The 15,573-nt window shown below is 31.2% G+C and overlaps 1 protein-coding gene and 1 non-coding gene across 2 annotated transcripts; one reads left to right on the top strand and one right to left on the bottom strand.

The window, feature by feature from the left end:
• The first annotated feature begins 948 nt into the window (after nucleotides 1-948).
• LOC132730808 (uncharacterized) lies at nucleotides 949-1,626 on the top strand. Its single transcript, XM_060716856.1, has one exon. The coding sequence runs from the start codon at nucleotides 949-951 to the stop codon at nucleotides 1,624-1,626; it is 678 nt and encodes a 225-aa protein (XP_060572839.1).
• Nucleotides 1,627-3,998: 2,372 nt separating this feature from the next.
• Trnan-guu (transfer RNA asparagine (anticodon GUU)) lies at nucleotides 3,999-4,072 on the bottom strand. Its single transcript has one exon. It is a non-coding gene; the product is annotated as a tRNA-Asn (tRNA).
• Nucleotides 4,073-15,573: the final 11,501 nt, after the last annotated feature.

The following is a 15,573-nucleotide window of genomic DNA, read 5'->3' as shown; positions in this document are numbered from 1 at the left end:
CATACCGATAGCATAGTTACTTAATGTTCTCTAAAACTGCCAGGAATAATGTATATATGACGAAATCATGATTCAAAGCGCTTTTTTATCCTGTAAGTAAATGCTCTACATCAAGTATGTTTACAGTCATTCCAATAAAATATAAAAAAAAACACACACACAAAAAGACCAAAACAAACACAAAAAACACAAGAAACGGAGGTAAGAAAAATATCTCTTGAACTGGAAAACACGATCAAAACCAACGTTATATAACCAAATTTTTGTGCAAATGATAAGCGTACTATGCTTCATTATGATTTACACACTTATTGTTTAATAAAATACGCTTAAACGCGCCGTGATTAAGCACAAAAACACTCCAGGACATATTTTGAGTTATCACAAGAACTCCGTAACATTTGAAAAATCGGGTATAAATTTATTAGCCCGGGCTTTATGTTTGCAACTCTCCATAATAATTAGGTAATTAAGTATAGCAACGAAGAAGATCACAAATGAAAAGGTCAATATGTACGAATTAGCAAGTAATTTGGAAATTTTTCTCAAAACTTCCAGATTTTTTTAAAAAAGGCGACAAAATATTGACTAAAAGATTTGTTCTGAAACAAAATACAATATGTAGGGCAAGCTTAATTATCAAAGTTTAATTTTTTCACCTCAAACTCCCCATTTAAAGTTGAAAATAACCATTTTTTAGGCGAGTTCTCCTAGTATATAGAAAAGTTTTCCACAGAAATCCGTAACGTTTTCCAGGAACTCCGTGACAGTTATCATAAGAACTCCAAACAAGTTATCATAAGAACTCCATCCTTCGTGTAACACTTCCTCCCCCGTGACATATTCATGCGGGAAATCTAAGTTAAATCAAAATGTCTATGCTATAAATTGGGCGCATGAAACTGCGTATTTTAAAGAAAATCCTTGTCAAGATAGATGGCTTAAATTATGTTTAGAAGGCTGTATAAGAAAGATTTCGAGGCCTGTACAGAAAAAGAGCCTAATACTCCTGATGTGCTGAAATTACTCATTAAACGTTTTGTTTCTGAAAAGTGTTCATTGGCAGATTTAAGAATTGTAACATTGTTTGTGATTTGTTTTGCTGGTTTTCTAAGAATTTCAGAAGGTCTTTATTTAAAACGTTGTCATATTGATTTCAAAGATGATCATTGTTCATTATATATTGAAAATGCTAGAACAGATTTATATAGAGAAGGAAATTATGTAGTTTTGGCAAAAACTGGAAAGTTTTCATGCCCGGTGCAATTATTACATAGATATATTACAGAGGCTGGTTTGATGGAATGTTATGATCAGTTTATTTTTAGAGCTGTAGTGTTGTGTAAAAAGTCTAACAAGTATGTATTAAAACGTAAAAATGCTCCACTTTCTTACTCGAGAACACGGGAACTTTTTAATCAAAAACTTACTTCAATAGGACTAGAAAGTCATCAATACGGTTTGCATTCACTAAGGTCAGGTGGAGCTCTTATTTGTGCTAATTCTGGTACTAATGATAGACTGTGGAAAAAACATGGACGTTGGCGTTCAGAGACAGGTAAAGATGGATATGTTGAAGACAGTTTGAAACAACGTTTGTCTGTGTCACTAAATCTTAACATTTAATGAATTCGTGCAGCTTATGTTGAATAACTTTTTATAATATGAAGTGATTATATGCTTGTGATTATATTCAGTCAATGATCGATTTAATTGTGGAATTAAATACTAGTTTATAATCTTATATTTTGTGTAAGTGTTATATAGATTTATCATGAGTAAATCATTGGTGTGATTTGACAAGGCTTCATACAGACGACAACAGATATAATTATACTATTTTAAGATAAGTATTATTTTTAAATTTTTATTATTCATTTGATATCATTATTTCAATTGTTAATTATTATACATATTCTGTTATGTTTGTTTATATTAAATATATTTATTTCTACATCAGTTAATGAGTGTACATGTTTATTGAGATAATTTAATTTTGCTGCAAAGGCTTTACTTTTCAGTTTTAAATCGTGGAATATAAAATTGTTTGTTAGAATTTTTCAGGTGATCAACTTATATTTTGTCGTTGTTGTTTATTTTTTGTGTTTTGTTTTATAGCGTCATACGATGATTGACATGGGGTTTTGACGTTTGTCATGAGAATGGGAAGATCTATTGTGTTTGCAAAGTTACAAAGGGCTTTTGATTCCAATTCTTGTTAACGACTCATCGTCATGGATGAAATACAAAATGCTTGCAATCTTCTCAAGCACACAAATTTGCAGATAAGTATTTATTTTCAAAGTTGATTTAATGCTGAGATAGCTTACAAATTTTATCGTGATGGTGAGATAGCTCACCGAATGGTTTTCTGATGCTGAGATAGCTCACCGATTTATTTTGTGATGCTGAGATAGCTCACCGATTTGTTTTGTGATGCTGAGATAGCTCACTGATTTATTTTGTGATGCTGAGATAGCTCACCGATTTATTTTGTGATGCTGAGATAGCTCACCGATTTGTTTTGTGATGCTGAGATAGCTCACCGATTTGTTTTGTGATGCTGAGATAGCTCACCGATTTATTTTGTGATGCTGAGATAGCTCACTGATTTATTTTGTGATGCTGAGATAGCTCACCGATTTATTTGTGATGCTGAGATAGCTCACCGATTTATTTTGTGATGCTGAGATAGCTCACCAATTTATTTTGTGATGCCGAGATAGCTCACCGATTTGTTTTGTGATGCTGAGATAGCTCACTGATTTATTTTGTGATGCTGAGATAGCTCACCGATTTATTTTGTGATGCTGAGATAGCTCACCGATTTATTTTGTGATGCTGAGATAGCTCACCGATTTATTTTGTGATGCTGAGATAGCTCACCGATTTGTTTTGTGATGCTGAGATAGCTCACTGATTTATATTTTGTGATGCTAAGATAGTTCATCCATTTGTTTAGTGATTTTGAGAAAGCTCATTGTTTTATTTTCAGAATCCGTAAATGCAGTCAAAAACCAAAAGGCATATCTATTGCTTTGCTTTCGTCTTAAAGTTAAAATTTCATCATTCCTGGACACTACATAGTTTTCTATAGATAAGTATTATTTTCAACTATATTATAATAATTATTATTATTATTATCATCATCATTATTTTAAGTAAAACTTCAAAGAATATTGTTTTGTTTGCACTTGTTGTTTTGGATTTATAATTTTCACACTTTATTTGTTTTAAATTGGTTTCTAATAATCTAATCTGAATCAAGTCTAATAGCTCAGGTTTTATTTTATTTTTTATTTAATATGGTATTCTGTTTTAAATTTATAAATACAGTTCTTTAAAATGTTTTATATAAATGCTTTCTTTGTTTTGCTCGATTGAAAGTTGTCAAATACAATGCCTAAATCCTATTCTGTTGTTTTGGTTTCTTTCTAGTAAGATTATTACATGGGATAAGTGAATAATTGTTTTACTCACGACTCAGAGTGAGTAAATACAATTTTGATTTGCAGACAAATGAATGCAATACAATTTTTGTGTAGCATGGTTATTTATTCATTTCAGTATTAATGCCACAGTCTGGGATAGAACCAAAAGATTTTATTACTTTGTAAAATGCCAAAGATGACAAAAGGGAATAATTCAGCCTATTTTTGCGGCATCATACATTTTATTCGACGCCCTCAAAGTTGTATATTGCAATAAAGAATGACTTCTATGGGTTCTTGATTTTTTAATTTGGTAAAGATTATGCTACGATGTTAAGTACAAATCTTATATTCTCCAAGACAAAATTCGCTATAAAATTCGCTTTGTCCGATAAGTTTGTTTTCATTGTTATCTAAAATGTTGTTTGCTATCTTTTCATCTTTGAAATGCTACCCCTGCGACCAGTGCAGACTAAGATGAGTCTGCTCATCAGGCCGTCTATCATGGTATGCAATGTTTGCTATTTAGTCTGTAAATATTTATAATCATTTGAATTAAAACAAATTCGTCCCTGGGTGGGCTTGAACCACCAACCTTTCGGTTAACAGCCGAACGCGCTAACCGATTGCGCCACAGAGACCTATGCAAATATTTATATATTATGATAGTCTATGTCGGAAATCTGCTAAATTATATGCAACAGATATATTTACATACATTTATCACATGAATAGTTTGCTGCTAACAGTGCTTTTATCTTTATATCTGTAACTTAAAGGTCAATTCGGTGAATATTAAAATAAATCTGAGCTTTTTTTAGGAGTAGAAAAAACGATCATATTATAAAACAAATTGTGGTGAGTAAATTAGCCATCACGCTGTGGAGTATAATTTCGAGAAAGAAGAGCTTTCCTTGAGAGCTATAAAATAACGGCAAGGTGTTATTATTAGAGTGACCGTAAATTATGGCTTTAGCCGTGAAGCTTTAATAGAACGTAGATTTAGACAATATAATTATATCAATAATTAAGTAGAGCAGGATAAATAGTAATTAAGTAACAATTTTCTTGCTTGAATTATGAAGGTGGATATTAGGATGTGTTAGTGATTTCTATATTATTAACTAAGGGACAATTGATATTCATCAACAATAATGCTATTCAAATCGTAATCAATTCCTTTTAAGACTATAGCTTTAACCAAAGTAAGAAATACATTGAGTTTTAATTTGTGTTATTTTATTGGTTTACACAAGTATCTGATATTAACTCCAAAGATTATAAGGGGCGTCCGTGGCCGAGTGGTTAAGGTTGTTGACTTCAAACCACTTGCCCCTCACCGCTGTGGGTTCGAATCCCGACATGGACTTATTCTTTATTTGAGGAAGGTATCCAGCTAGCTTACGGAACGTCGGTGGTTCTACTCGGGTGCCCGTTCGTGCCTGAAATAATGCACGGAAGGGCACCTGAGCTCTTCCTCCACCAGTAAAGCTGGAACGCCACGATATGACCTATACTGTGTCGATATGACGTAAAACCCAAAACAAACAAACATAGAATAAAGTGATTTCGAATGGAAACAATAGTCTTGAACATTTATATAGACAGAAAGCTACAAATAATTTTAATGTATCCAGACAAAGATTATTCTGTTCTTAAGGCTGCATAACAATTAGTCTACGGATAAACATTATATACATTATTCATGTGGCATTTTAATATTGTTATAAAAATATATGTGCATTATAAGTAACTTATGTTGTGAAAAATGTAATTAACGAATCATATTAATACTTTATGCAAATTCTATACACTGCATTCATGCACCTCAGAAGGTCTTGAATTCGTTTGAAATAATGAGTCATTTTCGTATTTGAATTACATAATATTCAATTATATTTTGACTCGGTGAAACATCAGTTTTGCCTTCGAATATTATTATACGACACAGTTCTAGGACCGAAATAAAATTAAAGTATGGATGATGATGCTATTTGTAGTCTGAAAGCTTTTACCGTTTTTTCTAAGATATGCAATGCACAAAGTGTTAGAATATAATTATTACTTTTGTGCATATAATCTACTGTATCCATTTTAGTAAATATGTTACATTTGTTACTGCAATATTCTATTCTTGTTTTGTTTATTGTTATTGTAACAGATGATGAAGAAAAAAATGCCTTTTTCTAGTAATTAAGGCACTATATGAACGAACACCATACCAACAGCAAACGAACACAATGCACAGCAAGTAGATACTTACATGAAGTTCTTTATAATTTCAAAACGTTTTTATTTTGAAACATCAAATACATATTCAATGCATGTTTCCAGACATCTGATATCTAAATGAGTTTTTGAATATTTGCTGGAACAAGCAATCCTGTCATTTTAAACTCTTGTTTCGAAATTGCTTTCCGTTCACATTCAGAAAGTACTATATTCTCTGTGGAGTTTAGTCGGTTCCATTAAATATTCATATGTTCTTGAATTTATTTTTTCATTTCACTCATTATTTTTAAAAAGAAGATATCCCTAGAGGAATATTACTAAAACTCAATTCAAAGCAAAATTATGCAGCGTAATTTATATCATGTCCACTACATCAAAGTATCGTTATAAGACATATTTAAAACATGACATCAATTTAGGTGCATGTTGAACTAATGGTAATTATTTCTTCGTTTTGAAAGTTTGCAAAACAAAACCAAAAGGTTATTTTGCTATTATTCGTTATCACATATGTACCAAGCACTCTGTATTATTATGCTTACAGCGTTATTGCACAAGCAGAAAGCAATTAATATATGGATTTATTGATTTAATAATTTAATATTTATGCGCTGGTTTATGGTATCATTTTGATTTGTGAAATATTTTGTCTTTGAGGGAATCTTATCAGTTTATGGTCAATACTTAATCAAATAATGTGGTCTAAAAACACTTCTTTCGGATATGAATATATTTACAGTTTTAATATTACTAAAAAGGTAGAGTATGCCTTTACTTTGCTATTGTGGCCAGGACATGTCATTGTTACGCCGCAATTAGAAACAAATCAGATTCTGACAAGTCCGTTTAAAACAGATGTAAATAGCATACTTTTAGTATTATAACATTTTAAAGAAAGCAAATGCATTCAACATTAATGTTGGCATGGAGACGTGTATACAATTTCAATTAATTTATCATTATGAATAGACAAAACCTTTTGTAGTATTTCATGAACTAAAATTAACATATAATTAACCAAAACAGATGGTTTTTTATGTGTAATACACAGAGAATAATTATTGTAGATTTTTGTCTATATCCAAAACAAACTGTTTTATATCACTCATGACAACATACAACGAATAATTATATATGGATGCTGTTGAGGTACATTTTTACGAGGATTAACTATATAGCAGATGATTATTCTTTCTGGAGAAAAAATATTATTCATCATAGAAATGCCCATACTTTTTTCAGAAATAATTTATTAGATTACCCAAATGATACATTTCTATTGTTTTATTTAAACAATATTGGAAATACTTATGGAAAATATGCACATTAAATCCTCTTGCCCTGCGCCCATTTGCTTTTGTGGACCTGTCAATTTGTCGGTTTCTGTTGTGAAATGTTGGGGTGATCACCTCATCCGTGCTTTGCATTGTGCCCTGTCCTTTTTAGTTTGGTGTCCTGCTGGAATCCTTGCCGGTGGTCTTGTGTTCCTATGTTGTGGGGGTCGCATTCATTGGAACGCCGCCCTTCCTTGTTGATCTTGGTTTTTCATATTTTATACTCTTTAATCTTAATAGTTATTCAGCATGTCGTCTATATACATTGTCATTAATTGAACAAACAGTTGATCGTGTAAGTTAAAGCGGGGTTGTGTTGTGTTTATATATCCCTGCTATATACAAATAAAGAAATAAAAGTATATACCTTCATAGATAAATTATCTCAAATGTTTTCAGATGCATGATATTAATGAATATGATTTGACTTACACTGTTAGCATGAACTTTTTGCACGATATTATCATTTTTAGTACTATAGAATCAACCTTATTGATGTTTATTTCAAATTATTATTTCAATAGCAAATAAATAGTTAACATGTGTCAAGAAAGTGTGGATGCGAGCAGTTTTCAACATTAACGTTTTTTAAATCAAACAAGCTAAACAATAACTTGTATGATGCTGCAAACAATTTGGCATGAACTGCACATGAACAGAACTGTCCAGTTTCATAGTATGATGCATATTATACACTCTATATTATAGCAACACAAGTCTTTGGAAGCATTTTTGTCTTTGAAATGATAATAATCTGTCTAAAAAAACAAAATCTTTTTTTATGTTTGTGTCTCATTTAGATCAAGGATCACCTAAATGAGGTCGATAAACCAAACTGACATGATAAAGGTGTTATAAAATGTCCATAAGGGAAATCATGTTCTGATCTCTTTCGTTATATCTGATTCCATTCCGTTTTATTTTATGGCATCCGTACATCTAAATGACATCCGTATATAACTGTAAGTCTTAATCTGGAAAAAGCCTTTAGTGCTTAAACCTAGTCAGTCTAAGAAACATTTAGATTGTATTGTATTTTTTAAATAATCGTTAAGATGGAAAACATCTTAGACGCATAGATGGCATAATTTAAAAAAAATGCCAAAAACATAGACATCTGAATTCCTCAATTTAATGTGTAAATGTTGAATTCTGCTTAACCGGTGCTTGTGGGTGTAGATGGTAGTTTACACTTACCATCCATAGCCCTCAATGTACAGGGTAAAATAATGGCCCTTTTGACTTTTTATGTCTTGGGTGTTATTTAGGCAGTGTGTCTCTCTATATTTCAGTTTAACAATGCAAAATCTAGTTTTATTTTTTAAACATTTTAATGATATAGCAAAAACAGAGTACAATATTCTTATATATTGTTTAAAATGTATTTTTGTTACATTTGGGGTATTTGTATTGAAGCTATGAACTGGTATTGCTCGCCTTACCCGGTGACAACATTGCCACATCTATAGTGCTTTGGAAAGATTTTTACACTCTATTTTTTTAATACAGTCACACAAATAAGAGTTTTTTTCACCACACGGTACTAATTTAGATTAAAGATTATCTATTCTGTGACCGATAAAACAGGCTGACGAAAGTACGTCATAAAGTTGCTATAAAATGTTCACAAGGGAGAATGATGTCTGATTTTTATTTGGTTGATTCTCAATCTATTTGTGTCATATAAAGCAATATATCCCACGAAAAATAATGACGATACACGTTCTTCATGAACAATTTGACACCACTAGTGTCATGCCTAGGAAATTTGTTTTGTTTCAATCGAAGTTTTTCGTTCAAATAAAACAAACATTTGAGACTGTAAAAGTGTACCTATTTTCGCGCCATTTGTCGTAATGGAAGCTCGAGTTTTATACATAACTTGCCATCTTATATAATAATACTTAACTAAACCTTATAAAGTTTTCTAGAGCATAGTGATAATCACAGAAAAGAAAACTTTATAAGTATAGGTTATGTATCAATTAAAACACATAAATGATATATTTTTGTAATAATCTTCCAAGAACCTAGACATATCAATCCCCCCTATTTAATGTGTAAATGTTGAATTCTGTTTGACCGGTGCTTTTGGGCATATATGTAAAACTTCGTTACAAAACATGGAGTATGATAAAGTATAAAATAAATATTCAGGATCAAAGTATTACTAGTCATGATATATATGTTTTAATACTTAATCATTTAGAACGGTATAAACAAGTTGTTTTAAGAAACATTTTAATACAAGAGCGATGAATGATCACATGTGTCGCCTCATGATGGCCAATTTCATGTTGGAACAAGTTTTGTGACAGACGGACAGACAGACGGACAGTGCACAACTAGACTTGGTACTGATCATTCCTGTAAAGTTTGGATAAAATCGACCAGTAGTTAATGAGGAGTAGTCCGGACAAGCTTTTGTGTATCTGGCAACACACAGAAAAAACACCTTTTTCACTGCGAAAAAGACATGGATATACGGAAGTGTACGGAATTCCGTATATCATTAATATACGTGTAAGAATACGGGAAACTTGAAATACGGAGATGTACGGGACCGTATATTATATCAGTCCGTACATGACTAGTATACGAGCTCCGTACACTCGTAATATACGGGAACTTTGATGTACGAAGTCCGTATTTTACTAATATACGGAATTTTTATAACAAGCCCGTATATTACTAAAATACGAAATTCCGTATTCGTGCAAATACGGATTCGGTAAATAGAAATAGCGAATGAAAATTTACTTCTGAATAGCCTATATCCTGTAAGAGTAAAGAAATAGTCTGATCATATATTTGTCAGACATTTGACAATTAACACAATGCAAAATTTCCTGGAGTTATTAACGCGTCAATTGCGTACAAATAATATCGTCAGTGCACAGAACGTGTAAGACATCCACCTGTAACATGCAGACGCGGTATTCTAGCTCAATACCGCTTGGTTTGCTTTTTAGCATACACCCGCAGATATATAAATAGCGAATACTTTACAATTGCGATTGACGATTAGATAGTACTGTTTTGCATTTTGCATCTATGGTGAATCATGTTATTTTGTAATTTCCTTTTCATTATCATTATAATATTTTATAATGATAAGCCAAACATGATAAATTAATAAAGTTGAAATTGTGATGTTCAAGACATGAATTAATTATAATAAAATCGTGAATCTGTGAAGTTGAAATCGTGAAAATTAATATAATTGTGAAATCACGAAGATGAAATCGGGATTGTCCACACAGCAATTAAATTTTACGTTGATATATGTCCTATAAAAAATAGGCTATACATAATATAATACATGTACTTGCATATGTAAAAAAACAATGATATATCATTCATTCATTCATTCATTCATTCATTCATTCATTCATTCATTCATTCATTCATTCATTCATTCATTCATTCATTCATTCATTCATTCATTCATTGAATCAATTAACCAATCATTCATTCATTGAATCAATCAACCAATCATTCATTCATTTATTTATTTATTTATTCATACATTCATTCATTCATTACTCATTTATTCATATATTTCTTATTTATTATTTATCTATTTATTTATTTATTTAATCAACCAACCAATCATTCATTCATTTATTCATACATTCATTACTCATTTATTCATATATTTCTTATTTATTTTTTTTTTTCAGGAAACAAAGATTTGCGTTTCTGTACACAAGTTTTGAATAGAAATCTTATGAAGTTCCGAATTCCCCAATTTTGATTCTTTTCGCGCGGTCTCATTTATGACATAATATTGTGTAATAGCCACGTGCTGTATTGCCATAATCGAAGACAATACTGATTAAGCCGGATATTGATCATAAACGCAGCAGGGTATATCGAGTGTCGGTTTTCTCCGATTAGTTAAGTTAGCGCAATTGGTGTTGATTGTCTTATCGGTATTTTTTACTGTCAATTTCTAATATAATTCATGTACGAAATAAGGGAATTAAATTGTGATCTCATAACCGAGTCTCTATGTGATTTTGTTCCAGATATTATAAAGACTCTAACCCGACATATTAAAATGAAACAGACATAGCTGCTATATTCTTTCCAATGTTTTTGCAGCGTCGTGTTGTTGTTATCCTTTAATTTGGCGGAATTCGTCATTTAAACAAGACACAATTAAGATTTATCTTAAAGTAAACTTTAAAGTAACCTGGCGCCAGGTCCCATTATATCTAAGTTAACAAGCTAGAATCAGATGGATGTCACTGGGGTGTATGTACATGTATTGTTGATAGATGATGTCAAATTATTCGAAATAGCATATCTTGAAAAATATCATCAGCATCTCCCGAGTTTCCTCGTCTCCCATCAGCCCTGTTTCTGCATAATTCGGTGACTTGAACATTGTTCAGGACAGGGGAACATGACCGTGCTATGTAAATTAACATTTGTTACCTTGTTAAAATAAAATTATGTATCTAGGAAACAGTTTTTGTAAAAGTAAATTTCTGTTTAAAAAAATAAAAATTGTCAAAATAAAAATTGTCGTAGTTTGATTTAAAAACTCAAGTTAAGAACATACTAAATTACATATTGATAGTAAAATCACTTTTTAAATTGGACTTTCGAATTTTTACCGATACTCCAAATATTCTTATACTAATAAAGTTTTAGTTTAATTATGAAATCCGCAAATAATGTGAAAGGAACTTTATACGTTATTTATGTGTATAAGTAAGTAAGTAAGTAATTTATTTATTTTAATGGGGATACGGACTAAAGCCCCCCCCATCTAAAAATGACAAGGTGGACAAAAGCCCCCCCCATGAAAAATTACACGGTAGGACAAAAGCCCCCGCCCCCCCCCCCCCCCCATCAAAAATACAGGTAGGACAAAAGCCCCCCCCCCTCCAGTCCATCTCCGTCTATTCAGAATCTCGTCAGTTTAAATCTGGAACTTGAGGTATTTTAACAAATAAATGCAATTGTTTTAAAAATTAATTTACATTAAGATTTAAATTTAAAGGTACAAAAGTTCTAATTTGATTTATTGTGTAATTCGTACTTATAATTCATTGATGATATTAATGTTTTTATATTTACTTTATTATATATTGTGCAGTACAAATGTAAATGAATATTTTCAGAGCATCGCTTTTCAAAGCTTATCAAGGAAATAAAAGTGAAAAGCGCATACTTGTCTAGATTTATTTGAAGTATAACCCAAGTTCGTATAAAAATAGATAGTAATCAGTCTGGTCTATAAACCTTAGGGGGGCTTTTGTTTGATGGACTGGGGTGGGGGGCTTTTGTCCTATATGTTAATTTAATGTGGGTCTTTTGTTTTACCCGCTTATTGTTGTTGTCACAAAAATTTGTGTAATTTATAAATATTTCTTAGCGCTTCTAAAACGTCTTTTATTATCATCATCATCATCATTATCATCATCATCATCATCATCATCATCATCGTCATCAATATTATTATTATTATTATTATTATTATTATTATTATTATTATTATTATTATATTATTATTATTATTATTATTATTATTATTATTATTATCAAAAAATAAATAAATAACCGATTGAGCATTAGAATCAAAGTTTTACCTATGAAAAAGTATCAATGGTTATGTTATACATATATGCAAAGTTATCGTGTATGGATACATGATATTTTCAATTTAATATTGAATTATTTTGGATCGAATAAAGGTCTTAGTATGCTGGTTTCTTTCGCATTATCACCGACCTTAGTATAAATCCGTGGCATTATTAATGCTAAATGCTTTATTACACAAACGGTATCTAGGCATATCACGCGTTTTCAAAACAGCCAATGAGTTTAAAGCGTTGGTTTTGTATCACGTGAATCCTATTAACCAATCAGAAATAGCGCGGGCGAAATGAAAAAAGAAAAAACGGGATTGGAAATGGATAGTAAATAAAATTCAGAATATTGCAAACAAGGTAGGTTAAAAGTTATTTTTTATCGTTGCAATATCAATATGCGATCAATAGAATAGTTGCATTTTGTGAACAACAGCTTATTTCAGGGTTAAACTGATTTGTTTTTAGAAAACTTTAGTTACACTGTTTAATCTGTTTCGCTATCCAATATGGCCGTCGGATCAGATAATTAAAGCAGGGATATATCCCTAAATTTAGACTGGGAGGTTACGGGTTTGATTTTGATTTCTAAACTGTATCTTGTTTAATTAATAATTTGTATGAAAAATGCAAAACAAAAAAAATGATGAAAGGGCATTAGTTAAATGCGTTAATCATAACTTCCCTTCAGGGTAAAAAAAGACACCGAGTTAAAAATTACGACTATTTAAACAACGAATATGTCAAGGTATTACAGCCCCTGGACATGGTAGTACAAAGGGATTAATCAGTGTGTGTGACACGACCTATGTATGCTTGGTTGGTCAACTAATTGGACTTTATAATCTTGAGCGATCTTAATTATCACTTAACAGCAGGGGTGCGAAACAATGTGCAAGAAAGATCATATCGAAAAGAGACACTCAAATTCTATTTATTTTAATAGTAATTTATGAAATTGATAGCCAAAAATAGGTTATGTTTTATCTATTCAGATTTTAACAGATTAACATATTTTAAAAGAAAATTGCTTAGTACTTCTAAAAAATAGGTTTAATAAATTTTAAGATAAAATTGTTTCTCAGTCTTGATAATTTAACGAGCAGAATACTTGTTTTATATTCGCAGTTTTTATTTTTATACAAATCCCCATTATATGATGCAAACATAAGTCAATTTAAAGACTCCGCTCTTTTCAATTTTATTCACTTTTTTTAGTTTCTATACACATGTTGTTATATATTTCTTATTTATATTAACCTATTCTTAAATGAATACAAATCTTAAACAAAAATAGGAAACAAACATTTCTTTTTCTTTAAATCATAATACATTTAGATGAACAAATAAAATGAAAATAATTGTCAAAATTTTTAATTTACATTAATACAAAGAATGTGTATGACTGCATGTAATATGGCCGACAAGTGTTAAGTTTAACAGTTAACTGTTAATTCACTTACCCTTGGTGTCAAAAACATACGAGCCGCGTCCAGACAAAACCAACATAATGGGTTTGCGACCAGCATGGATCCAGACCAGCCTGCGCATCCGCGCAGTCTGATCAGGATCCACGCTGTTTCGCTATCGGTTTCTCTACTTGTTATATAGTTTGTAAGCGAACAGCATGGATCCTGATCAGACTACGCGGATGCACAGGCTGGTCTGGATCCATGCTGGTCGCAAACCTATTATGTTGGTTTTGTCGTGACGCGGCTCATATGTTTATTTTTACATTGATACGAAGCTTAGATCAGGAGCCTGTTGTCGGTGTAAGAATTTTTAAAACTCGTGAATATAAAATATCGCAACGAACCAGAAGTTTTAAAAACGGTTTTGTTTGTATTGTTTTAGCATTGATAGTAATTAGCAAGATCGAGTTTACTCGCAATTCAGGACAGACAACTCTTTGTTTTCATTCGATATTTTTGGTTATTTATCTACGTTTTCAGGATTACCCAGATTTTAAATTGTATATACATGAACTGAGTTTTCGACATTTACAATGGATTTTTTATTGAACAAATTAAAATTTAAATATTTTTTTTCTTATTAGAATTAAAACTCTTTGTTTAGTTTTTTAAGATAAACATTAAGCATACGGTGATATCGCATCCATGGGTCAGTCACAAACACGCGCCTGTTTGAGGAAACAGTTATTAAATATTTCATTATACATGAATTTAAACGCTTGAAAAACTGTATTGAGCCTTTGTACATCACACATTTTTCGACATTCCATATTTTGACTTATATTTCACATAAAGCAATATGGTAACACTCGCACGTACGCACGAACACACAAAATACATAACTACACATGCACATAAAAGTGAACACGTTCCTACAGTATTAACACTTTCGCACATGTGATCACTTATGAAATATTTTCAATGTGCTCTTTATCATTTTATGCTGAAGTTATATTATGATTTTTCAGGACAGTTAAATCTTCTAGAAATGCAGCTGTGCCCTCTTTACAGCAATTGTAGATGAAGCAAAGTATGGTAGCAAGTTATATAGATGTAAGTTCACGTATATACAGTGTTGTGTTTTTGTGAATAAAATAAGACAATTACACGGACATACTGTCTGTAAAGAAGAGTTACCCAGACCTCATATATATCCCACTCTGTACTGACATCATGTGTTTTATTCTTTTTCAAGGCAAAGTCAAATTTCCTTAATTACACGCATTTATTTTGACAAGAATAAATGTGGTTAGTTAAACATACATTGGTTCTCTTTTATATCTTGTTAGAATCAATTCTTAGGCGGAATGATGTCACACTTCATAAAATGATGTCAATTAAGGCATATATGATATAAGCATTTTGCCGCGCATTTGAAAATGCTAAACCATACTTGCTTTTAATATGCAAAAATCAAATATAAGAATTAACTCGAACACACACAATGGTTTGATATAGATGCAATAGCATTTTCTTTTCTTAAACATATTACTGTATCAAA

The sequence above is a fragment of the Ruditapes philippinarum genome, unplaced genomic scaffold (assembly GCF_026571515.1).
Source record: "Ruditapes philippinarum isolate M1 unplaced genomic scaffold, ASM2657151v2 ctg8499_1_1_1_1, whole genome shotgun sequence".
Taxonomy (NCBI): domain Eukaryota; kingdom Metazoa; phylum Mollusca; class Bivalvia; order Venerida; family Veneridae; genus Ruditapes; species Ruditapes philippinarum.
The sequence above is the reverse complement of the archived record's forward strand: the minus strand, read 5'-3'. Positions and strand labels throughout refer to the sequence as shown.